Source organism: Trichechus manatus, unplaced genomic scaffold (assembly GCF_000243295.1).
Source record: "Trichechus manatus latirostris isolate Lorelei unplaced genomic scaffold, TriManLat1.0 scaffold00141, whole genome shotgun sequence".
In the NCBI taxonomy this organism is placed as follows: Eukaryota; Metazoa; Chordata; class Mammalia; order Sirenia; family Trichechidae; genus Trichechus; species Trichechus manatus.
The window spans coordinates 4044653-4067015 of record NW_004444077.1 but is presented as its reverse complement, the minus strand read 5'-3'; the positions used below and the strand labels follow the sequence as shown (position 1 = coordinate 4067015).

General features: G+C 36.6%; 1 protein-coding gene, 1 long non-coding RNA gene and 10 other non-coding genes across 31 annotated transcripts in view; 3 read left to right on the top strand and 9 right to left on the bottom strand.

Annotated features, from left to right (window-relative positions):
- Positions 1–15133, top strand: part of CEP295 (centrosomal protein 295) — a 33471-nt gene extending 18338 nt beyond the window's left edge. The window contains exons 12-24 of one of the 8 annotated variants that reach the window (XM_023739838.1): positions 1150–1302; positions 4866–4969; positions 5541–5643; positions 6017–6265; positions 7022–7170; positions 10036–10210; positions 10929–11572; positions 12336–12476; positions 14179–14275; positions 14441–14617; positions 14706–14805; positions 14881–14980; positions 15063–15133. In XM_023739838.1, coding sequence (XP_023595606.1) covers positions 1150–1302; positions 4866–4969; positions 5541–5643; positions 6017–6265; positions 7022–7170; positions 10036–10210; positions 10929–11572; positions 12336–12476; positions 14179–14275; positions 14441–14617; positions 14706–14805; positions 14881–14980; positions 15063–15101 — 2231 coding nt within the window. In that variant the 3' untranslated portion in view covers positions 15102–15133. Of the gene's footprint in view, positions 1–1149; positions 1303–4865; positions 4970–5540; positions 5644–6016; positions 6266–7021; positions 7171–10035; positions 10211–10928; positions 11573–12335; positions 12477–14178; positions 14276–14440; positions 14618–14705; positions 14806–14880 lie in introns of those variants that run through there. The other 7 variants (XR_002825500.1, XM_023739840.1, XM_023739837.1 and 4 more) reach the window with 7 other exon arrangements.
- LOC111822230 (small nucleolar RNA U2-19) lies at positions 5097–5176 on the top strand. The gene has a single exon (XR_002825519.1). It is a non-coding gene; the product is annotated as a small nucleolar RNA U2-19 (small nucleolar RNA).
- Positions 5357–5426, top strand: LOC111822229 (small nucleolar RNA U2-30). The gene has a single exon (XR_002825518.1). It is a non-coding gene; the product is annotated as a small nucleolar RNA U2-30 (small nucleolar RNA).
- Positions 15134–15182: 49 nt separating the features above from the next.
- Positions 15183–22357, bottom strand: LOC111822221 (uncharacterized). 13 transcript variants are annotated; one of them, XR_002825512.1, is made up of 9 exons: positions 21532–22357; positions 20754–21133; positions 19745–19780; positions 18205–18254; positions 17946–17983; positions 16609–17061; positions 15909–15979; positions 15485–15620; positions 15183–15245 (listed from the first exon to the last, which is right to left on the bottom strand). It is a non-coding gene; the product is annotated as an uncharacterized LOC111822221 (long non-coding RNA). The 13 variants fall into 13 exon arrangements; XR_002825510.1 differs by having other exon boundaries at positions 16609–17400; positions 18205–19780; XR_002825507.1 differs by having other exon boundaries at positions 16609–17983.
- Positions 15327–15462, bottom strand: LOC111822235 (small nucleolar RNA SNORA25). The gene has a single exon (XR_002825524.1). It is a non-coding gene; the product is annotated as a small nucleolar RNA SNORA25 (small nucleolar RNA).
- Positions 15737–15858, bottom strand: LOC111822227 (small nucleolar RNA SNORA32). The gene has a single exon (XR_002825516.1). It is a non-coding gene; the product is annotated as a small nucleolar RNA SNORA32 (small nucleolar RNA).
- On the bottom strand, positions 16321–16393 carry LOC111822233 (small nucleolar RNA Z40). Its single transcript, XR_002825522.1, has one exon. It is a non-coding gene; the product is annotated as a small nucleolar RNA Z40 (small nucleolar RNA).
- On the bottom strand, positions 16752–16884 carry LOC111822236 (small nucleolar RNA SNORA1). Its single transcript, XR_002825525.1, has one exon. It is a non-coding gene; the product is annotated as a small nucleolar RNA SNORA1 (small nucleolar RNA).
- Positions 17133–17271, bottom strand: LOC111822234 (small nucleolar RNA SNORA8). The gene has a single exon (XR_002825523.1). It is a non-coding gene; the product is annotated as a small nucleolar RNA SNORA8 (small nucleolar RNA).
- On the bottom strand, positions 18082–18153 carry LOC111822232 (small nucleolar RNA SNORD5). The gene has a single exon (XR_002825521.1). It is a non-coding gene; the product is annotated as a small nucleolar RNA SNORD5 (small nucleolar RNA).
- On the bottom strand, positions 18302–18433 carry LOC111822228 (small nucleolar RNA SNORA18). Its single transcript, XR_002825517.1, has one exon. It is a non-coding gene; the product is annotated as a small nucleolar RNA SNORA18 (small nucleolar RNA).
- Positions 20108–20234, bottom strand: LOC111822231 (small nucleolar RNA SNORA40). Its single transcript, XR_002825520.1, has one exon. It is a non-coding gene; the product is annotated as a small nucleolar RNA SNORA40 (small nucleolar RNA).
- Positions 22358–22363: the final 6 nt, after the last annotated feature.

Below are 22363 nucleotides of genomic sequence, written 5' to 3'. Positions count from 1 at the left end.
AAGTGTTTCTGGGGTTTTGCACAGTAAATTAGCTCCTTTTTTGTATGGCCCACCCCTTTCCCACCCATTTGCTTGTTTGTTTGCTTGCTTGTTTTTGTTTTTGTACAAAAGTATAACATTCAGAGAAGTGTACAGATCTTAAGTGTTCATTTGAGTAATTTATCACAAAGTGAACACGCCCATGTAACTACCACTTAGGTCAATAACTGGAAAATTAGAGAACCCCACAAACCCCTTTTTTGTACTCTCAGAATTATTATCCTCTCCTTCTTCCCAGAGCAAACTCCTATTCTGATTTCTTAACCACAGATTAGTCGTGGCTATTTTTTAACTTGATATACATTATGAATACATATTATTCCTTATAATACTGTTGGTGGTTATTAAATTCTCCAAGCAGTTTTCCTGTGGTAAGTCAATACTGAGGCATAATCTAGTATTAGGAAGTAGGGCTATCATTAAAAAAACTAAATTAGTAAAAATTGAAGAATGTCTGCCTTGAGCATTGTGTTCTTTTAAAGAACTGTGTATATGGGACCAAACTGATATAACAGTACTGTATTTTTATACAAATAATGTACACCTTCTACATTTGTTTGCCAACTGCTTCCTCCCTCTGCGAGGTATTTAAGTGCTGCTATACCAGTTTTTTTTACAGCAAAAATTGGCATAGCGGCGCTTACAAATATACCTCGCGCAGGGAGGCAGAAGCTGGCAAACAAACATAGAAGGTGCACATTATTTGCATAAAAATAGGTAACTCAAAAGGTTAGATAGGAAACTTAGAGGGCAGTGAGTTTATATTCATGGAGAAGGGACAGTTTGGAAAAGGATGAGAGTAGTTGCACAGCTTGAAGAATGTAATCAGTGTCACTGAATAGTACATGTAGAATTGTTGAATTGGTGTATATTCTGTGTGTATTTTCAACAACAAAGATAAAATAAATCATTTAAAAAATTTAGTAAAAATTGAAGTAAAATAATTTAAAGGCTTGATGGTGTGAAATATAAGTAGTTATTGTCTTGCTATATAGACTGAAGAGTTTTTAAATGTTTAGCTTTTTGTCTATAATCTAAATTGCCATTTTAGTTTTAGCTTGCTCTAGAAATTTAAGTGGAAATTGATGAGACAGTTTTTTTTCTTGCCAGGTAAAACAGATTTTTCTCAAGACAGAGACCCCGTGAGGGTCTCAGTAAGCCGAGAACAAAGTTTACTTGGTAGCTCACTAGACCATAATTCATTTGGTCATCATCAACCAGTTACCCAGAAGAATGTCTATGGTGATAACTATGATGAAACAGGTGAGAGATAAATAAATTGAAAATGGAATTGCTGTGCATAAGGATATATACACAAAAGATATTTCTTATAGCATTATTTATACTAGTGAAAAATGGTAGATAACCTCAGTGACTGTTGGTAGGGAAATCATTATGGTGCACCCATACTGTGTAGCTCTATGCAGTTGGTGAAGCAAATGAGAGGAAAAAATCTTTGTTCATGCACAGAAAATTACCTGGGATGATAGTCGCCAAAGTGTTCATACAGATTTACCTTTGTTGGAGAATGGGCTTCACTTCCTATTTTATATGTTCACGTCTTGTAGATTTTTTATAAGAGGCATGTTATTATTTTTGTATTAAAAAAAAAAGTTGAATGAGGGAAGAGGAGCTTATTTGGAAAATAAGTGATTTCATTTTTAATTTGTTTCATTGAATAAATACTAGGAGAATGGACATGAGAGTATGAGTTTTATACAGTTAGTAGCCTCTGATATTTTGAGTTCAAGCCTATTTGTAATGACCCACATTTAATTAAATCCTATTAAAAATTACCTTTAAAAAATTCTATCTGAGGCATTCTAAATGAGCTTCTGTATGTTTATTTTCAAATATTTGGAAAATAGAGAATTACAAAGACAAAGCCTTAAATCACTTAATTGTACTACCCAAAGTTAATTTCTTGCTTTTGAATACATTTGCATATATAGCAAGCTGTTTTATATGTATACTATTGCTTACTGACCCTACAAAGCATAGTTTTAGTACCTGCTTTATTAGTTCTAAGGCATTTCCTAAGTAGTTAATTTTTCTAACCAGATTTCTTTTTATTTAGCTGTAATATAACTACTTGAATAATTGATATATTAGTTGTAGCTGTAATTTAATAGAATGAGAGAGACCTATTGAGGATTTACAGAAAAATTGACTTTAGCCTCTCCTTTTTTATTATAGATTTAAATAAAGGATGTAATTTCTAGTGAGTTATAATTTTTGACATTTTAAAATAAAACTGTTACATCCTTCTTTTAGATTTATCCAGTTGATCTTCAGTTTCCTTTTTATTCCGTCAATGCCACCAGAAACACACTGCAGTTGAACAAAGCTGGGCGTTTTGACTTGTTGCAGTGAGAGAACACACACCACAGGGAACCATGAGGCATCTATCTTAGTAAGAGGGCATTACAGAGGACTTCCTATAGTTTGGGCTTGTATTATGTGATTTTGGGAAGGGTTCAAGCAAGCAGAGCTTTCTTTATTAATGTTGGATGCTGCCAGAAAGCAGGAGTAACTATCATTGAATATCTAAAAGTTCTTATGTGAGAGATGGGAAGAATGGAGTGAGGCTAAGTCGGTACTTGGTAAAGCAGCAGCAGTCACTTATATTAGCCAGGATAGGGTGATGCTTGGTCATTTTTGTGGTTTGGACAGCAGTGTTCATGTTTTTATCTATGTTCAGACATGATTACAAGTGATCTGGTTTTTGTCTCGATCCTTCATGGTCACAGAGTAGCCTTATCTGATATTCATGTTCCGTGAAATTTCTAATGTTTAATAGGAGAACACTAAGATCTTGCTGTGAGTCCCAGGCTAGCTTCTAGCAACACTAACGCCTAGCTGATAATGCCAGGTCAACTCCAGTCTCTCAGGGGCTGCTTTTCTCCTTCTCATTATCCCCAGATTCTTCTTATTTCTATTTTGGAAGAGTCTCGGTTTTGTTACTTCTTCTCCATTTCCTCCCTACCACTTTGTTCAGATCCTCAACACCTCACACCCTGATTTCTTAATAGCTTTTTAGGTGGTGTTGCTAACTCAGGCTTTATACCCTTTGCTTATGTATGAAAGCAGGAAGTGATGCTTTCCTTTTGAAGGAAAGCAGGAAATGGTGCCTTCCTGCATAGCATGGGAGGAGTAATCTGGTTAAGGAGTTGTTCATGATGTTACTTCCCCTACTCAGGAACCTCTTAATGAATCCCTGTTGCCAGTCCTGGTGGTGCGGTGGTAAGAGCTCAGCTGCTAACCAAAGGTCAGCAGTTCAAATCTACCAGCCACTCCTTGGAAACCCTATGGGGCAGTTCTACTCTGTCCTGTAGGGTCACTATGATTCAGAATTGACTTGACGGCAACAGATGGCCAATGAACCATGTCCAAACTGATGATGACATATATCTTCCGTCTACTTCCAGGGACCATCTACTTTCAATGTGGTCTTCAACATCTTAAAATAACTCACTTTTCTCCTTTGTCTAATTTTTACTTTTTCCTTCTTACCACTGCCTAAATGCAACTCTGCTCACTTACCTCTCCTTTGCTGTAGTCCTCTAGGTATATTTATAGATAACAGTAAATTATTGTGATCAACTGAATCAAAAAGCCCCAGATAAACTTCTCATCTCTCATCTAGCTGTCTTCTTCTGGATTAAAAATAACTCACCGTAAAATTTCACCATCTCTTGTTTTCTTTATTTAAAATTTCCGTGAGTATAGACTCTACCAAGGAACAGGTAAATGGCTAAGTTAATTAGGTTACACTATATTTTAATGAAATGGAATAGAGTAAAAAAATTATATTTAAATAGACAAATTGTATTTAGACATAATGTTTGATATTAACTTTGTTTCTACTTTATTATCTATAATATACACAAAATTTTATGGAATTTTTGGAATAAATATATACACACACACACAGATACATATACATATATATTCATGCATGTGTCTATTGAGTTGCCATTTAAGAAACTATTTGTACACAGACATTTAAGAAGCATACTTTTATTGTGCATAGTCATCTATAATAGTGTCAAGGTGATAACGAGGCAGAAATTTTGAGTTTATCTTTGGTGGACCAGTTTCAATTTTATTCTGTGTCATAGCCACAAACTATCGTATGCGTAGGCCAGCATTCTCACAGATGTTGGCTTGGGAATAAGAAAAATCATCTGAGAATACCTGAGTTATTAATAATGAGACAGAGGGTATAATTTTCATATATATCTTAATATGTCAAATATTATTAGCAACAGTAGTTCATAATTATAGTAATACGTGTTCATTGTTAATTTAGAAAACATTAAAAGTTATAAAGAAGTAAAAATTCCTCCTTATCCTACCATTCATAAGCAACCACTAGTTACACCTTTATGTTTTTCTTTATTGTATTTTTTATATGCATTTTTCTCATCTTTGAGATTGTACTATATTTGTGATTGAATATTCTTGCTTTTTCATTTAAAATAATGACAGAAACATTTCTCATCACATCAGCTCTTTTCTGGCTCTGAGACCTAGTATTCAAATATTTTTTAAAGAGTTTTATGCATGGAATAGCAATGAAAACAGTTTTCCAGAAAAAAGAATATATGTTTAATAGTGAATGGTTTTAATGAGTAATAATATGATTTTGTTTTGTTTTTTTTAAATAAGTAAGGCAAACTCTAAGAAGCAACATATGAAAGTAAATTGCAGGAAGTGGTGCCCTCTGGTGCTAAGAATGTAATTGTCCTAACCCAAACCTTTTTTTTTGATTATGTCTTTTTTTTTTTTTTTTCCCATTGTGAACTCTAAAATCCATTTTGCAGTCAAGGTCGAGGAGACTGTTGCTGACTGTCATGCGGCATTAAGTGATGCTGTGGAGGAACGAGAGCGTACATATCTAGAATCAATTGTGAAGCCAGATAATAAGGTTAGTAATGTCTTAATGTATAATACAATTTTTAAAGAGTTACTTGGCTTCATATTCTCTTTAGTTTAGAGAAGTGGTGAAATATTAATTAATGTCTGCATTCTCTGAGATCTGCTCTACTGAAGTGGATCCATGATGAAAATAGCCAAATCTGAGCATCAGAAGACCTTCCAGTCTACCTGATGCATGATCTCTATAGTTCTGGGAAGCAATAGTATAAAATAATTTAGTACAGTATGTCTAGTGTGTGTGTGTGTGTGTGTGTGTGTGTGTGTGAGAGAGAGAGAGAGAGAGAATAAAGGTGATGACAGTGGATAGCTGAGGAATTGCTGATGCATGAATGGGGTTGGGTGTATGTGTGTGTGTGTATAAAAGGCTAATCAGTCTGAGCAATGATGAAAAAGTTTTACTACTGACCTTTGTAACTATGAAGGTTTCTACACTTGACCTGAGCTCAGAATCGATAACTTGTTGATGTTGATGATTTGGGGTTTCACTGTTGAATTTTAAATGTCATTTTTTCTAGTTATTACTTCCTACATCGTGGTCTAATGTTCCCCTTGATTTTTAGGCTGAAACACAAGAGATTTCTCATGAGCCATTATCTTCAATAACTGTTTCTACTGGGAGTCTTTTAAGTTACGAAAACACAGATTTGAGCCTTACGGATCCAGGTAATACTATTCAGAACGTTTGTAAATGAAATACCAGCAACAGTTGAGTTACCATACTGGTGGGAGGAAGCATTGTTTCTTTAAATCTCGAAAGTAAATTACACATGCCTGATAGAATATTGGGCATTATGATATTCTAAGCACGACTGGAAGTCACGGGCCTGCAAACCCACAGGAATTCTCTGTGGATCCCTAACAACACTTTGAGAAGTATTCACTCTGTCACATTTTCCCATTGAGTGGAAATCTATCTGAGCAAGTTTCTTGGTTGCACTGATCCCGTAGCATATTGCCATGCCTGTCTACCAAAGTATGTCTCTAACGAAGTACCCAGCCATGGCAGTGAAATACTTTCACTCAACTCAATTTTCAGAGTCATTTGCTGAGCAGGTGGACAGTAGACAACAAGAATCCACCGCTGGCAAGGAAGAGGAAACAGATCTTTTAAGTTCTGCTGTTCCTCCAATACAAGCTACTTATCAAAGGCAGAGCTCTTCTGACATTCACAAATCTCCATTGCTTTTGGTAGAAGAATTAACATCTGGTCAAATGCATATTCAGCAGATCATAGACAAGTACATAAATGAAGCAAATTTGATGCCTGGAAAAACAAATTTTATGGGTAAGTATAAAAAATATTTTTTATATAAACTGTTCAACTTTTAACTTTCATCCTTTTTAGGTTTAAATAATGATTGTTTGAATTTCATGTTTTTATGGCCTGCTGCAGCACAGTTATACTACAGAAAACAGTGAGAGCATTAAATGTGAAAGGGGATCTGGAACCAACTAGACTGACTAGAGAACATATAGAAGAGATTAATTAGCAAATTTTCCTTTCCCATTGCAGACCTAGTTATAACTGATGAGGCAATGCTGCCAGAATTAAATATAAGAGCTCAGAAATCAGACACACCTGGATTCCAGTCCTACTTTGACTGTTTACTAGCTTTGAGACAAGGGGCAACTTGCTTACTCTGTAAAAGATGGATGTTGGAGATAATGTACATAAAACACAGTGCTTGGCCCATAGTGACACTTATTTAAAAAATGATTGATCCTGAAGTGAGCTAAGTGAGAACAGCAAAGCATATATCGAAGCAATGGTCAGATTTGACCTCTTACTCCTAGTTAACCTCACAAGACTTTTTGGGGCTGGTAGAAATGGAAATTTGTTTGTCAAAGGTTTCGGTAACTAAGAGTACCCACATTTTTTTATACCATGATAGGACTTAATTTGAAATCATCTGCTAGTCATCAAAATTAGAAGTAATTTTGTTGAATTGGAGTTATCTGAAAAGCTTTTATGAATACATACTTAATACTAATTTTCAAGACTTTATTTTAAATTTTAAAATTAATCTTTTTTTCCTCAAAGTTCCATCAGTTGACCTTGACTTGTCAGAATTGGAACAAACTTTTCCAAATTTGCATCGTCAGCTCTTTAAACCCTTAGAACCACATCCAGACTTTGATTTGTTATCCTCATTTTCTGGGATTTCTCAAGACAGCAGAGACTTTTACAAGGTATGTTAAAGTAGATTCTCCATTGCAATGAATTTCCAAGAATAGTTTTAAGTGTTTTCTTCTATTAGAACTATGGTTCTGCTCCTAAAAATCAAACACTTATACTCATCAAAAGACTTCACCAAGAGGCAAAAGACAACCTACAGACTGGGAAAAAATTTTTCGCTACGACAAATCCAGTCAGTGTCTAATCTCTAAAATCTACAAGATACTGCAAAACCTCAACAAGAAAAAGACAAATAACCCAGTTAAAATATGGGCAAAGGATATGAATGGGCACTTCACCAAAGAAGACATTCAGGCAGCTAACAGACACATGAAGAAATGCTTATGATCATTAGCCATTAGAGAAATGCAAATCAAAACTACAATGAGATACCATCTCACCCCAACAAGGCTAGCATTAATCCAAAAAACACAAAATAGTAAATGCTGGAGAGGTTGTGGAGAGACTGGAACACTTATACACTTGGTAGGAATGTAAAATGGTACAACCACTTTGGAAATCAATTTGGCGCTTCCTTAAAATCTAGAAATAGACATACCATACAATCCAGCAATCCCGCTCCTTGGAATCTATCCTAGAGAAATAAGAGCCATCACACAAATAGATATATGTACACCCATGTTCACTGAAGCACTGTTCACAATAGCAAAAAGATGGAAATAGCCTAGGTGCCCATCAACAGATGAATGGATAAACAAATTATGGTATATTCACACAATGGAATACTACACAACGATAAAGAATAACGATGAAGCCAGGAAACATCGTATAACATGGAGGAATCTGGAGGGCATTATGCTGAGTGAATTTAGTCAGTCACAGAAGGACAAATATTGTATAAGACCACTATTATAAGAACTCAGAAGGTTTAAACACAGACTAAAACATTCTTTGATGGTTATGAGGGTGGGGAGGGAGGTAGAGGGGTATTCACTAACTAGATAGTAGACAAGAATTACCTTAGGTAAAGAGAAGGACAACACACACTACAGGGGAAGTCAACACAACTGGACTAAACCAAAGCTAAGAAGTTGCCTGAATACAATCAAACACTTCAAGGGACAGAGTAGCAGGGGTGGGGATCTGGGGACCATCCTTTCAGGGAACATCTAGGTCAATTGGCATAACAAAGTTTATTAAGAAAATGTTCTGCATCCTACTTTGGTGAGTGGCGTCTGGGGTCTTAAAAGCTTGCAAGTGGCCATCTAAGATGCATCAATTGGTCCCAACCACCTGGAGTAAAGGAGAATGAAGAACACCAAAGACACAAGGAAAGTATTAGCCCAAGAGACAGAAAGGGCCACATAAACCAGAGACTTCATCAGCCTGAGACCAGAACTAGATGGTGCCTGGCTACCACCAATGACTGCCCTGACAGGGAACGCAACAGAGAGTCCCTGATGGGAGCAGGAGAAAGGTGGGGTGCAGAACTCAAATTCTAGTCAAAAGACCAGAGTTAATGGTCTGACTGAGACTGGAGGAACCCTGAAAGCATGGCTCCCAGACTCTCCATCAGTCCAGAACTAAAACAATTCCTCAGGCCAACTCTTCAGACAAAGATTGGACTGGACTGTGGGACATAAAATGATACTCGTGAAGAGTGTGCTTCTTAGTTCAAGTAGGTACATGAGACTAAATGGGCAGCTTCTGTCCGTAGGTGAAATGAGAAGGCAGAGAGGGTTAGGAGCTGTTTGAATGGACATGGGAAATCAGGAGTGGAAAGGAGGATTGTGCTGTTACAGTATAGGGAGAGCAATTAGGGTCACCTAACAATGTATGTATACATTTTTGTATGAGAAACTAAATTGAAATGTCAACTTGCACTTAAACTACAACAGTAAACAAAAAAAATAAAAATAAAAAGCACAAAAAGGAATATGCATCCAGGATAAGCAGTATTCCTATTACAATTTTAGTATTAGTTAATTATTTTATATCGAAGAAAAAAAATCTGTGCTACCAAGAAATTACAATACTCTACCTTCTTGTATATTAACATATTTAGGATTAAAATTAATAATATGTTTGGTTAATTTAAAAAAAAAGAACTGAGGTTCTTAATCTTGGCTGCCTATTAGAATCATGTGGTAAGCTTTTTAAAATTCCAATGCCCAGACTACCCCCAGACCAATTAAAGCAGAATCTCTGGGAGTGCTCCAGCATCCTTTTTTTTTTTTAACCTCCTCATGTGATTCTAATGAGAAACCAAAGTGGACGACAGCTTGCTTAGAATTTTGTCCTGTCAGCCTTATTTTGTTTTTTTGTTTGCTTGTTTTCTTTAATGGAATTCTGCCTTGAACTGTTCAGAAAATAATGATTTTGCAAAATTTAAAGTCTCTTCCTACACAGTGAGGGGAAACCCTGGTGGTGTAGTGGTTAAGTGCTACAGCTGCTAACCAAAAGGTCAGCAGTTTGAATCCACTAGGTGCTCCTTGGAAACTCTACGGGGCAGTTCTACTGTGTCCTATAGGGTCGCTACGAGTCAGAATTGACTCGACAGCAACGGGTTTTACGGGTACACAGTAAAAGAGCTGAGATTCAAGCCTGAGTCTTTGTTTCCACAGCCTGACATCCCAGGCTACTCTATACATAGTTCCTGTTTATCAGAAAATGATTTCATGTTCTCAACCTACTGGTTTTGGTAAATTCACAGTTTGTTTTCTAAGTAATATTTCCCTAAATGGTCTCTTTCATATTGACTGGAAAGGAAGAATTGGGTTTGAATAAGAAAATTGTTACTGTGATAGTAAGGTGGTAACTGAGGAAAAACAGTATCAAAGAAGCAGTGATTATTGTTGATTCAGCTAATAATAATATATACCTTAATATTTCAGCCTTTCTCTGTTGTTTTCTGCTAGGGCTCAGAGTCTTCGTCTGAAAGCCAACATGCTACTGGATCATCTAAAAGCACAGTTTCTTTTTCAACACCAAGGAACCTGCATTTTTCTCTTAACGTGAGTCTGGACCCGCAGCTTGACCCTAACTCGGCGCATGTTGCAGCTCAGAGTTGTGTGACAGAAAATGTTATTGAGGGTATGTATGACCAAGTTAGAAAAAGTTAAATAAAACCCAACACATTTTTTTCATGATTTACATCGATTTTTCTTGGAAATTGTACTTGGCAGCTCTTAGTTTGTTTCCACCCCTATCTTCTGCCCCTGGTGTAACAAGCTATGTTTCTTTAATTACATACTTATGTATTTAAATAACAGAAGTAACATATGCCCAGTCTACAGCTTTTACAACAGTGAAATAAAAAGCAAAAGTGCTGCCTCTTGCTCTTCAATTTCCCTACCGCAGTAGAGGTAATCAGTTAACAACTTAAGTATCCTTCTAGAACTTTTTGTACAAACATATGTATAGATGTGAGATACACATGCACTTTTTATTCTAAATCCTTCTATTGTAAAATCATTGTTCAGTTCTGTTACAGGAGAAAAAAGGTTATCACAGTATCTAATGGCCAAATTGTCTTTATTAAATATATTAGGAGAAACTATATGGTATGAAATATATGGTATAGAATTGTTTGAAAATCACTGTGACTGTCCTTCAGCTTTCTGTTCATTTTTATATACATCAACTTTCACTCCTAAAATTATAGGGAGTAACCTGACTGTAAACATTTTAATATATAGGTCTTAAGATCTATTTATTAATTGCAATTTACTCAGAAACTATTAGAGACTGTATCAGTATCCATTATAACATACAACAATGATTAACTGACTTCTTAAACTCCTTAATGCAGGATCTGAACAGTCTTTTCAACAGCTTCTGCCAGAATTTTCTTCACAGGAGGGGAGCCAGCATGTGGATCTACCAAGTATTTTTAGCATTGAAGAAAGAGATTCTTCTCAAGGCTTGGAAAATCAGAACTACCCCTCTGAAGAAGTATTACAAATTAAGAAAGAAGGTGTTCCTTTCCCAGTCTCTCTAGAAAATTTGCTAAGTTCATCTGATGAAGTTAATGTATTTAATCAGTTAAATGTACAGCATAACACTCCATGTGGTTCTACCTCTAGTGAGTGCTCAATAAAAGACCAACCAGAAGACAGAAAAAGAAGACTGTCCTTTAAAGAACTGTCTGAAAGACGGCTTGGCGTAATGTTAGACGATCAAGGTCTCACTGAAGATGATAAAAATGAAGCTGGTGGGGTTTTAGACATAAGACCACACGCAGAGGAAATTGACTCTCAGTTACACGTAAGAACAGTGGAGATGGGAACTTCACTTCACACACCCCATTCGTTAACTATTCGGAATGAAAAATATTTTGAGAATTCAACTAAAAGGGAAACTCCGGAAATCTTAAAAAATCTATCTCAATCAGCACAATCAGAGCTCTTTTTAAGTTCTGGAACATTTTCAGTACAGAACTGTATTCCAGTCTGGGTAAGTGAAATCTATGTTGTACTGATAGCATTTAAGTTCATTTTAGGAAAGACTATTTTGAAGCACAGTTCAGGAAAAGCAACAAAGCTTAATTTCCATTGAGACTTTTGAAGCTCATGGTCATTAGCAATCTCTAATGAAATGAAAACTCCAAATGAAAGCTGACCTCTAAGAGAATTTTACAGAAGACTTTCCCTTCCAATTCAGATACCCTTTCCAGCTTCCCAGAGAAATGATGGCTTGGCCTGTGCTTCATTCAACACTTTCCAGGTTGAACCTCATGGCACTACATTATTGAAATAGGCATTTAGAGCAGTGCCATGAGGTTGGCTGCTAACCAAAAGGTTGGAGGTTTAAGCCCACCCAGAGGCACCTTGGAAGAAAGTCTTGGTGATCTACTTCCAAAAAATCAGCCCCTGAAAACCCTGCAGAGCACAGTTCTACTCTGACACACAAGGGTTTGCCATGAGTCTGAAATGACTTGATGGCAACTGGTTTTTTGTTTTTTTTTTTCCCTTAAGAGTGGATATTGTAAAGGTAACCAATTAGGTTAAAATTCACAGCTTGGTGGGGTTGGTTATGCTTATTGTTGATTAAATATTCCTCTTTACAAAAATAAAATTTTCCCGGTAAAATCCCAAACATGGAACATAGTTCTTGTTTTGCATGATTATCTTACCTAACAGCCAAGTTCTATTTTCACATTTTGAATTTTTAGAGACTTATTTTCTGACATGGTTTCCTTTTTAATGTTATTGCACAGGAGACAGAGTCTGGCCATGGTATAATGGAAGAGCCAGAACTTACTTTAGTAAGCACCAGTGATATCAGTATTGCTGAAACAGATTTCGAAAACTTAACTCTAGAAGAAAGGAGCGAGACTGAGGCAAAAAGCTGTTTTCAGGTAAATTTATATACCTCATTTATTCAGCAACCTAGAGCCAAGAATTAGGAAACAGAAAAGGACACTGGGTTTTTAAAATTTCTTTTCCACTTTTCTGCCCCAATAACCTCTGGAAAGCATTATTTTGTACCACAGACTAGTCCTATACGTTTATAGTGTTATAGGTATTAGCAGGCATTGATGAAGACTTGGGCTGGCACTCATGCCTGGCATTCTCCAAACTTTGTTCCAAAGAATCAGATAAAAGTTATGAGAGGCAGAAGACTCTAGAAGATAGGTAAGGAATTCCAGAGTTGACCTGACATAGATACCATGTTTGTAAAAATAATGTGCTGTCACTTTGGAAGTGTATCTTGAACTTGAATGTATTTCAAAGAGGAAGACAGTGATTTTCAACATTATCTGCACTTTCTTTGCACTTCATTCCACTCCACTATTTGATTCCTGCCTGGTTGGTACTCAGTGATTTGAAATGGTTTGTTCTGGTTCGAATCCCTGCTGAGAATTTGCATTTCTAACAAGTTCCAAGGCAATGCAAATACTGCTGGTTAGGGACCAATTCTGAGAACCACTAGTAAAGCAGTGATTATTTTATACAAGTATCACCTGGGGATCTTGTTAAAATGTAGATTGATTCAGTATATCTAGAGTGGAAATCCAAATTCTCAGCAGGGACTGAAACCAGAACGAACACCTTTTAATTCTCAGAAGGGAATTCTGGCTTGGATTTAATTATTTAGTTAGGACTCTGGTTAGTAGACAAAGAATATATTATAAAAAATTGTAACTGAAACTTAGAGAAAATACTTAAGACATCCCCACCTGCTGGTTGGTACAGGAGAGGAACACTATGAGTATCATGTCTTTTTACATGTGAAGAAAGAGGCACAAAGTAGTACATTTTTAATACAAGCAGTCTTTTCCTAGAGTTTATGCTCACTTGCAAAACTTGCTTATGGCCGAATTAAATTTACAGTAGTTCCTGATGCTTACTTAAAAGGGAATTCTAATTCTTACCAGCCTAAGATATTGATAACTACCACAGAAGTGAAGCCATAACCCATCAACTGGTAAACTCCTATACTGACAAGGGTAGTAACAAGGCAGTAGACAAGCAATGAATACGATGGGGTAGTAGAGTAACATCTGAACAGGAATAATTAATGCTATGATTCAGTAATCCTAAAGCTGTTGATGACAGGCCAAAAGGTATGAGAACACAAAGTAGTGTATGAAAATGGGAACCAGTTTCTCGTAGTGCCAGTGAATTGAATGTACACCTAAATGTATTTATCTACATTCTCTCCCACTGAGAACTTCAGAGCATGCTCAGATCTTGTGTGAGTTCATAAAGTACCACCAGCCATACCAAGTGGAAAGAGAAACCCATCTCCACTATATAGTCTTGACTTCTTCACACAAAACAGTCCTCATTTTGGTAGTTGTATTGTTTATATATTGGGGCAAATAAATCGTTCAATGAAAAATTCAATGTGCTATTTTGAAACAATTACAAAAAATAGTCTAGAGAGCAGAGACTGAAGTCATCTGCAGTCAGAATCAAGGAAAGCTTTTGGCTTCTTCCAAAAAAAGCAGGCTTTGGGGTACTGTAACAGGTATTGAGGTAGAACACCAAGAAAAAAGTATGCATGTATAACAGCATTTTAAGTGGTAAACTCGCCTATGACTTTCTTCTAATTAGGTGAGTGAATTTCTGCCTCTTGTACCAGAAACAGAAACATCAGCTTGTCCATCTGTATCAGAGCATTCTGGGGAGGAGTTAGTAACACAGCCTGCAGGTATGCCTTGAACATGTATTGGTGGGGGGTGGGGGGGTGTCAGTGGGAACTCTACCTGCCTCTTTTGTGTAGGAAGAAGTAGGAACCCCACCATCTTGCAAGATAAAGTGAGGTGAAACATTTGGCACAGTTCCAAGTATTTTTTTTTTTTTTAACAACAAACAGAAACCCTTCCAAAGTTCATAGCTATACCAGAGACAGCTATACGGGAGAGCTTACAAGAAGCATTTTTAAAAAGAAAAAAAACATTTATTGAGAGATCCACTCAGAGGCAGAAAGAAGTAAGGAACAGAGTTCACGTCACTGAAAATTCTCAAGTCAAAGCAGCTGAGAAACCTACAGGTATGTTCCCTCACATCCACTCTGGCCTGGAGTCAGGTTGCATGTTGGTTAAGAGTTGTATGTCAGATCACTTGTTCTTCTCTTAAAGGCTCTTCTGTGAGTCACCTAAAAGGTGTGAGTAAAGTTAGAGTGTCTCTCCCTGAAGACAGAAGAACTGCACAAGCCCTCATGTGCCAAAGGGCTCTAAGGTAGGTAGCCTTATATGAGTGGCTTTATTGATTTCTGATGTAATTCTGTCTTAATCCTGTATTAATTTGTTACAGATCATATAATCAATTAGCTGAAGTTAAACAGCAAAAGGAAGAGAAAGCAAGAAAAGCAGCTTATGCCCAAAACAGAGCAAGGGCTAAAGAATTTCATCAGGTGGGTTCAGTCCCCTCCCCTCCAGTTTTTTCTAAGGTAGACCATAACTGCAAATTCTAATTGAGTTTTATTCCCTCCACAGAAAACACTAGAGAAACTTCGAGCCAAAACTACAGGCTGACTTTGTTTTTTATTATGTGTAACATTAGGCAAAAATTATTTAATGTTAATAAATTAATGACTTTTACATATGTCTTTTTTTCTGCTGCCCATCAATCGAAGTCACCTTAGTTCCTCCAAAGCTTGATTCATCTTCGGGATAGCCCTAAAAAACAAATCAGCCATTGGTTAAACTCTGATCTACTTATTTCCCCACATCATCAATCATGGATTATCAGTAGTATCATCCTGTCTCTCCTCAGGAAAAAACAGCCCACTTATTGAGTGACTGTGGCATTCATTCTGTGGAGAACTTTAATCTTAGGTCACAGCGTAAAGAGCTCCTGGTCTCGCAGTTCCACAAGCCCTCTTTGAAATGACCTGTCTTTTCTAATGCATACATACCTTTTTAGAAGAACCTGTACTAGTCCACTGCTGTTGTCAATATAAAGTTAGATTTCCAGAGATCACTGCACAGTAACCAGAAGTTTCACTTGGATTGTCTGTGCTGTCCAAGCCACTTTCCACACCAGATCTCAGACTTGACGCACAAAAAAAGAAAATTCTGAGTATAGATGATAAAGGAAAATGTGTGGCATAAATTACATTTCTATCGATGGTGATCTAGGCAATGGAAATAAAACAAGGAAGGGTATAAAATGTTCCCAATCGGTTGAATGCTAGCAAGGTAGCAAAAGAGAAAACCTAGTGGGAAGTTTTTTTATGGTCAAGTCCACAGCAAATCAGAAACTGCATTCTAAAAGCCTTGGTAATGACCATTGTATAGTGTATAGCAAATAATTTGGTGTGATAAGGTAAAAACAATTACCTGTCACAATTTTCTTTTAGTTGGGCTGCTTTATTTCCAATTAAATACAGATATACTTCAAAAATTCTCACCTATAAAAAATGTTAAATTCATATTAAGTTCCAAAGCAAACAGAAACCCAGTGCAAAATTAGTATGTACTGAAAATTATTTAAAACTCTTAAACGTTAATTTTTATCTACTCAATCCAGCTGATTCCAAGTAATACTCTGGAAACGAATAATTCATACTAAATATATGAAACAACTAAGCAATTAAGAGGCTGAATGATCCCACTTCCATTTACATCTGAATCAATTTGTAACGCTCTCTCATCATTACTCAAAGGTATTTTGAAACATGCAGGTTTAAGGTACATTATACTTGAGAGCTTTTATGAGATTTTAAAATATAGCATATTATCTAATGTGAAAGGATGTTCAGAAAGGCTATTTTCATTCAGCCCAGTCAGAGCAGTTGAACATTTTGCCCATCATCACAACATCATACATAACTGATAAAAGGAGTATAAACACATGGTGGCATTTTAACATCTATTCTTTTTCCTCCTTACCTATTAAGTACTGCTAATAAACCACTAGATTTGACTGCTATAAGGATTTTTAGGTTAATAAATTCAAGAACTGTGATGCTTAAATACTTCTGTAAAGGAGAAGCTAAGATGTGTCTTGCATTGCCTTTTTGAGGGAATAAATTCATACCTAGAATTTCTTCAAACTATTCATTCACTTCAGGGCCCTAGAAACAGAAAGTACGTCAATTATTTTGGAAAAAAAATCTAAAAAGTATTAGTCTTCAGTGCATTTCTATTTGTTACATCTAATTTTCATTCATTACGTGAGCAAAGTGTTACAGGTCTCATTGTCACCACTGCAGCTGGTTCACTGTGATGGAAGCAAAACCTGTCTTAATTTAGCCACATTGACAATTTCTGGACACCATGGTCAACTGTGCCCATTTTCACATAGAATGAGGCTACATAAAAATAGATCCTGAAGCTTATATATTACACCACGCTTCTAAATATATATATGGATGCTTTGTTGCTGACAATGCTATCAATAGGTGTAACTGCTAATAGCAACAGAAACACAAAGCCTTACGTTTTAGAGTCCATGTACGTAGATTCTGCCTTACTTTTAATTTCAAACACCCTAGAAAAATAAAATAATTAGTTCCTAAATGAAGATTATAACTAACTGGGCAGCATTTAACAAACTATATAAACTGTATCAATAGAAATACCAGGTTTAACATGCACAAAGCCAAGAAAACCAACGATGCCAGATACTGAATTTCTATCGCACTGTCCTTTGAACATCCCAGCAGGAATAAACTGCTGAATGCAGATACCATGCAGTGCAATTATGATTCAATTATAACCCACTTACTTCTCAGAGTCTGCAGTGCTACTCATCTCAGAAATAAGCTTACTTTCACACATCTCTTAAAAATCCAAAGTTCCTCTAACAGGTACAATTTCATCTTTGTTCCTAATTATTCCAAAAGGAGACATAAGCTGCATTTGAACTATCAACCTCGTCACTAGTCACCTTTATCCTGTCTCTTTCTATATTTAACTTACATAGCAATTAACTAAAGTCAAATCACTAAAAGAATACACTGACAATGTCAATTCATTGTTGCTCAAATGTGCTATTAAGCAGAACTACTTTAAAACAATTCACTATCCCTAACTAAATCAACATATCCAAGTATATATGGTATTAGGAGAAAACATGAAGTTGCAACTTGAAAAAAAAAAGGTGCAAAAGAATTTCATTTGCTAACTCAATACAGACTCATACTTCAGCATTTTATAGCCTCAACATGCAACCTCCTGTTTACTTCATTCTACACATACAAATACTGTGGCCAATATTTTTGCCAACATTTTTTATTATTTCTGTATTTTCCCTCTAAAATAATTCCTAGTTATAATTGTAATTGCATGCATGTTTTACTCAGAATTTATTTTTTCAGGAATGCTGAATCAACCCCTGATAAATTTCCAAATAGATTAAAATATTCCACTTACCTCTATCATGAATGAGTTGAACGAAATCCTGTTCACTCCTACGGAGATAGTATCAAATGTAAAATTTAAAACACCTTAAATGTTTTCAAATTCCTATGAAAACTAAAGCCTGAACATAAGTTTAGTATCCAGCCAGCTCAGTCAGAATGCAGTTTTAGTTCATGTCTGTATCATTCAGCAGTTGAACAGTTAAATTCATCACGTGAACTTTAACAGTACACCAAAAGATTACACTTCTCACCAGTTAAAACTTACGTACCTAAAGTAAATCACCCAAGAAAAGTGCAGACTGGCAGGATATGCCAATACCTAAGGTAAAAAAAATAACTATTAGAGATCTTTCATACTTTCAGCAACTTTGTCTTGTAGTTCCTTCCCACAGATCCAACAAATAGTTCTGTGAGTAAAGCAAAACCACACAGTTACTCTATGAGGCGTTTCCAACGATGTGGGTCTATAGGAAAAGCCCCATCGGGATAGACCTCAACCACTTATTTATAAACCATCTCCAAAGAAAAACCGTTTGGCTCTGCACTAGCCTGATCCTCCCATTAAAATAATCACAAGGAAGAACTCAATTCTCACAGATCACAAGAGTTACTAAATCAAAATGAAACTACAAATGTACCAGAGTAGCTGCTGTAGATGAACCACAGGAAAAGTATCAATTGAATTCTAGATTCTTACGAACTTATACTGCAATACAGGGTATGTTCTGCCTTTGAGATTTCCAAAGACTGCAGAAAATTTTTACTTTAACTGCATTCTTGCCTCACAAGTTCTATATAAAATGTTTTCTCCTTAGTTATTTGACCCTATTAATATCTTTACACTTACGTTCTTATGACTTGGAAATCACTGTCAAAAAGGATAAAAGAAGTTAGGTGATTATGGGGCAATGACCCTTTTGACCTTAATTTTTGCAACTTAGTGGATGCATTTCACTAATTGAGCCCAAAGGTGGTCTCACAAGTAACTAAATGACAACAGGGCATAAAAGCCCTAGAACATGGAAGGCTCAGAAGGAGCTTCTAGATTGGAGAGTGAACGTGGGCGCTTCAGAGAACTTCGAAGCTCTGCGCTAGGACCCCTCCCAGACCTCACCCTTCTATCTTTTCTGGTTATAAGAGACAACTAAATACTCTGTGAATTCTATGAGTCACTCCAGGTAATTATTGAGCCCATAGGACAGTGGGAGCCAGCAGCCAGTCATGGGGCTGGGGACCGCTATACTTATGGATGGTACCCTGAGGGGTAAAGAAAAACCCCAAATTTGGGGTCCAGCTGAAGTTGAGGGGGTCATGTGGACTGCTGAGGTGGTAGCCAGAATCCACAGACCTAGGGGTGAGTGGCTGGGGATGACAGTGCCACGTGGAGCTGCTCACAATGCAGATGGAGAAGTGGGAAGGTGAGGACTAAATCTTTCCAGGTAGGAAGTGGGATTCATGCTGATCCTTACCAGGCAGGATTTGCAACCATTTCTCACATTATACTAAATCTTCTACTTAAAGGTTCTGATTCTTGTTATAGCTCCTATCTCACAAAAACATGTGGCCTAACTTACACCTTTAAAGACCCTTTTCTTTTCTTTAGAGCTAACGTGTAAAATCAAGATGGTATTTTATTATGAAATGTTATGTTACTGGTCGCTTCCTGAAGTCAATTATCATATAGAAATTAAAGGAAACCACAAAGGTGTTCTAGTAAAATTAATCCAGTGTGCATTTAAATTGCCTGCCATGTATTACATCTAGACAAAGCTGATCAAAAAGAACTCATACCTAAAGCATTAGACATACCTGAAACTTCAGACATCAGGCACTCGAGATAAAAGCCTAAAAAAGAGGCAATCTTAATGTTTCACTTCAAAATTAAAATTAGAATACTAAATCATTATAGGTAAAATATCAATTACGAGCTATTCCTTTTTAATGAATTCTACAGTGCTGGAATCATAATGATTCATAATACCCACATCAACTTTAAACGCCTGGTGCAAATGGTTAACACACTCCCTGATTTTAGTTTACTCAGATGCGACTCAGAAGGCCTGGCAATGTGTCAAAAATCAGACATTAAAAACATTATGGCACCCAGTTCCACTGACACATGGGGGTTTACCATGAGTTGGAATGAACTCGATGGCAACTGGTTTAACTATGCATGTCCCTTCTAATCTGTATCAAAACTCATACTGAACAATGAGTTCTGGGTTGCAAAAGAGGATTTATTTTTGCACCTGTCTATGAGTCTTTGTCCACAAATTAAACAAACACAAACACAAGTGCTATCATAAAAATGCAGGCTGTATGACTTTGCAGGAATCCAGCGATAACCAAATTAAAAGGGTGAAGTAGTATACCCAAACCCATGCCACTGAGTCAAATTCCAACTCATATCAACCCCATAATTAGAGTAGAACTGCCCCACAGTTTACAAGGCTGCAAATCTTTACAGAAGCAAGAAGCAGACTGCTACACTTTTCTCCTGCAGGGCAGCTGGTGGGTTTGAACTATTTTGTTAGCAGCTGAACCACTATACCACCAGGGATTCTTTACAGTAGTATAGGTTGCTGGAGATTATAAATATTAAAAGCACTCTGGGTATTTATTATTTATTTGGGTACTAAGTGTTTGGTACTCAAAGTCATTTGTATGAATAATAGAGTAAGGAGTGTGTGGCTGGTTGTCACTCATTAGCAATTATTTTATCTATGATTCCCCCCGCCCCGGATTGACTAAGATATCTGAACCTCAATGGTTCCATGCTGAAATAATGCCAGAAATGAACAATCATCAACAAACATACCTAGGCCTTGTTTATTTCCAGCAGGTGGTTTCTCCCGTGAAAGCCACAGATGTCCCGAGATATCATTTCACTGAAGCTTTTAAATCAGTTTTTTCCTAATAATTACAGACTTCTTTTAAGAATTTCTTCATCACCATGTTGGCATATTTGTCCACATTTATCATTTTTTTCCCCTATGAAAAGCTGCTTCTTCCTGATGTTCACCTTGTTTGACACTGATATTCCTGTCTCCATTTGAGGTCATTCTGTCCTTTTTGTCCAATGTCTCTGGCCTTTGAAGCTTACTTTCTAAACAATGCAGTGTCTTCACCATTTTCTTCATCTAAATTTACCTTCCTCTTCTTTGGTAATTCACAACTTATTATGAAATAATTATCCTCCTGCAAAAAAAATTAAAACAATAAAACTTGACTGCTTTAGTAATTACACATAATGGTGATAAAAACCAACCAAACCCACTGCCACTGAGCTGATTCCGACTCACAGAGACCCTGTAGGACAGAGTAGCACTGCCTCATGGGATTCCCAAGGAGCGGCCAAAAGCTCTTAACCTCTGCAACCCCAGGGCAGTGATAGATTACTTCGAATACCTTGAGACTGAGTCTAGTTGTTCGAGATTCAAATTAATTCCTGCAAATCATGACATTTTCTTTGGAAAATTGAATGTTCTCATCACTATCCAAAATATTTTTGCAGTTCCAGCAACTAATTACTAAACCTTTTAAAAATCAACCTTAGCCTCCCAAAACAGAACAGGATAAAAATACAAATCACTTACCACCAATCTGATATCACATTCATCACTATGTTCAAGATGAGTTGTATCCTCAGCCCTGTAACGTTAAAATGTACTCAGGTAATGACAAACTCTTATCACTTAATTGGTTGTATATTCTGATGTACTGCTGGATGCACAGATGTGCTATACTGTAACTGGCCACTGGCTATCTCTCTGGCTGATAATGTACATAATAGCTACTAATGACGTGAAGTATTTGCTTTAGGGGGAGATGACCGCCCTCTGACAAAATCCGAAACTCTAGTGGGGTAAAGGAAGAGCAGCTATTCTCTGGAGTCAGTAAATCTAGAATAGAACAGCCTGAACAGGGGTAATAAATGATGTCCATTGCCTGGAGGGGGCTTTTCATTTCTATTACCCTCCCTTTACCTTGTATTACCTTCCCCTACCTATTCTCTGTATATGCTATTTGGCACACAGACATGGCTGTCCAACTGGTATTTAATCCCGGGAGAGGAACTTATGCATTCTCCATCTAAGAGATAAACTGGGGTGTGCTTGGATGTGGACTGGAGACTAACTTCAGAGAACCTAAACTGATGATGATGTATCCTGGTCTACTCATCCCTGTCCTGTTTATTCTATAAGTAATAAACACACCATTACAAGTGTTGATCACACTATTACAAGTGTCTGGTCTGTGCTCTGCTCTAAATGGTCTTTCACTGAGAACTTGACACAATCCATGTACAAATGAAACAGCTGTACCAGTCAGAATATATTCTCTATGGTATTCTGCATAACATTCCAAAGTGTCTTTTTTTGCCAAAGTCATAATAGCTTAACTGTAATAATCCAAACAGCCTACTGT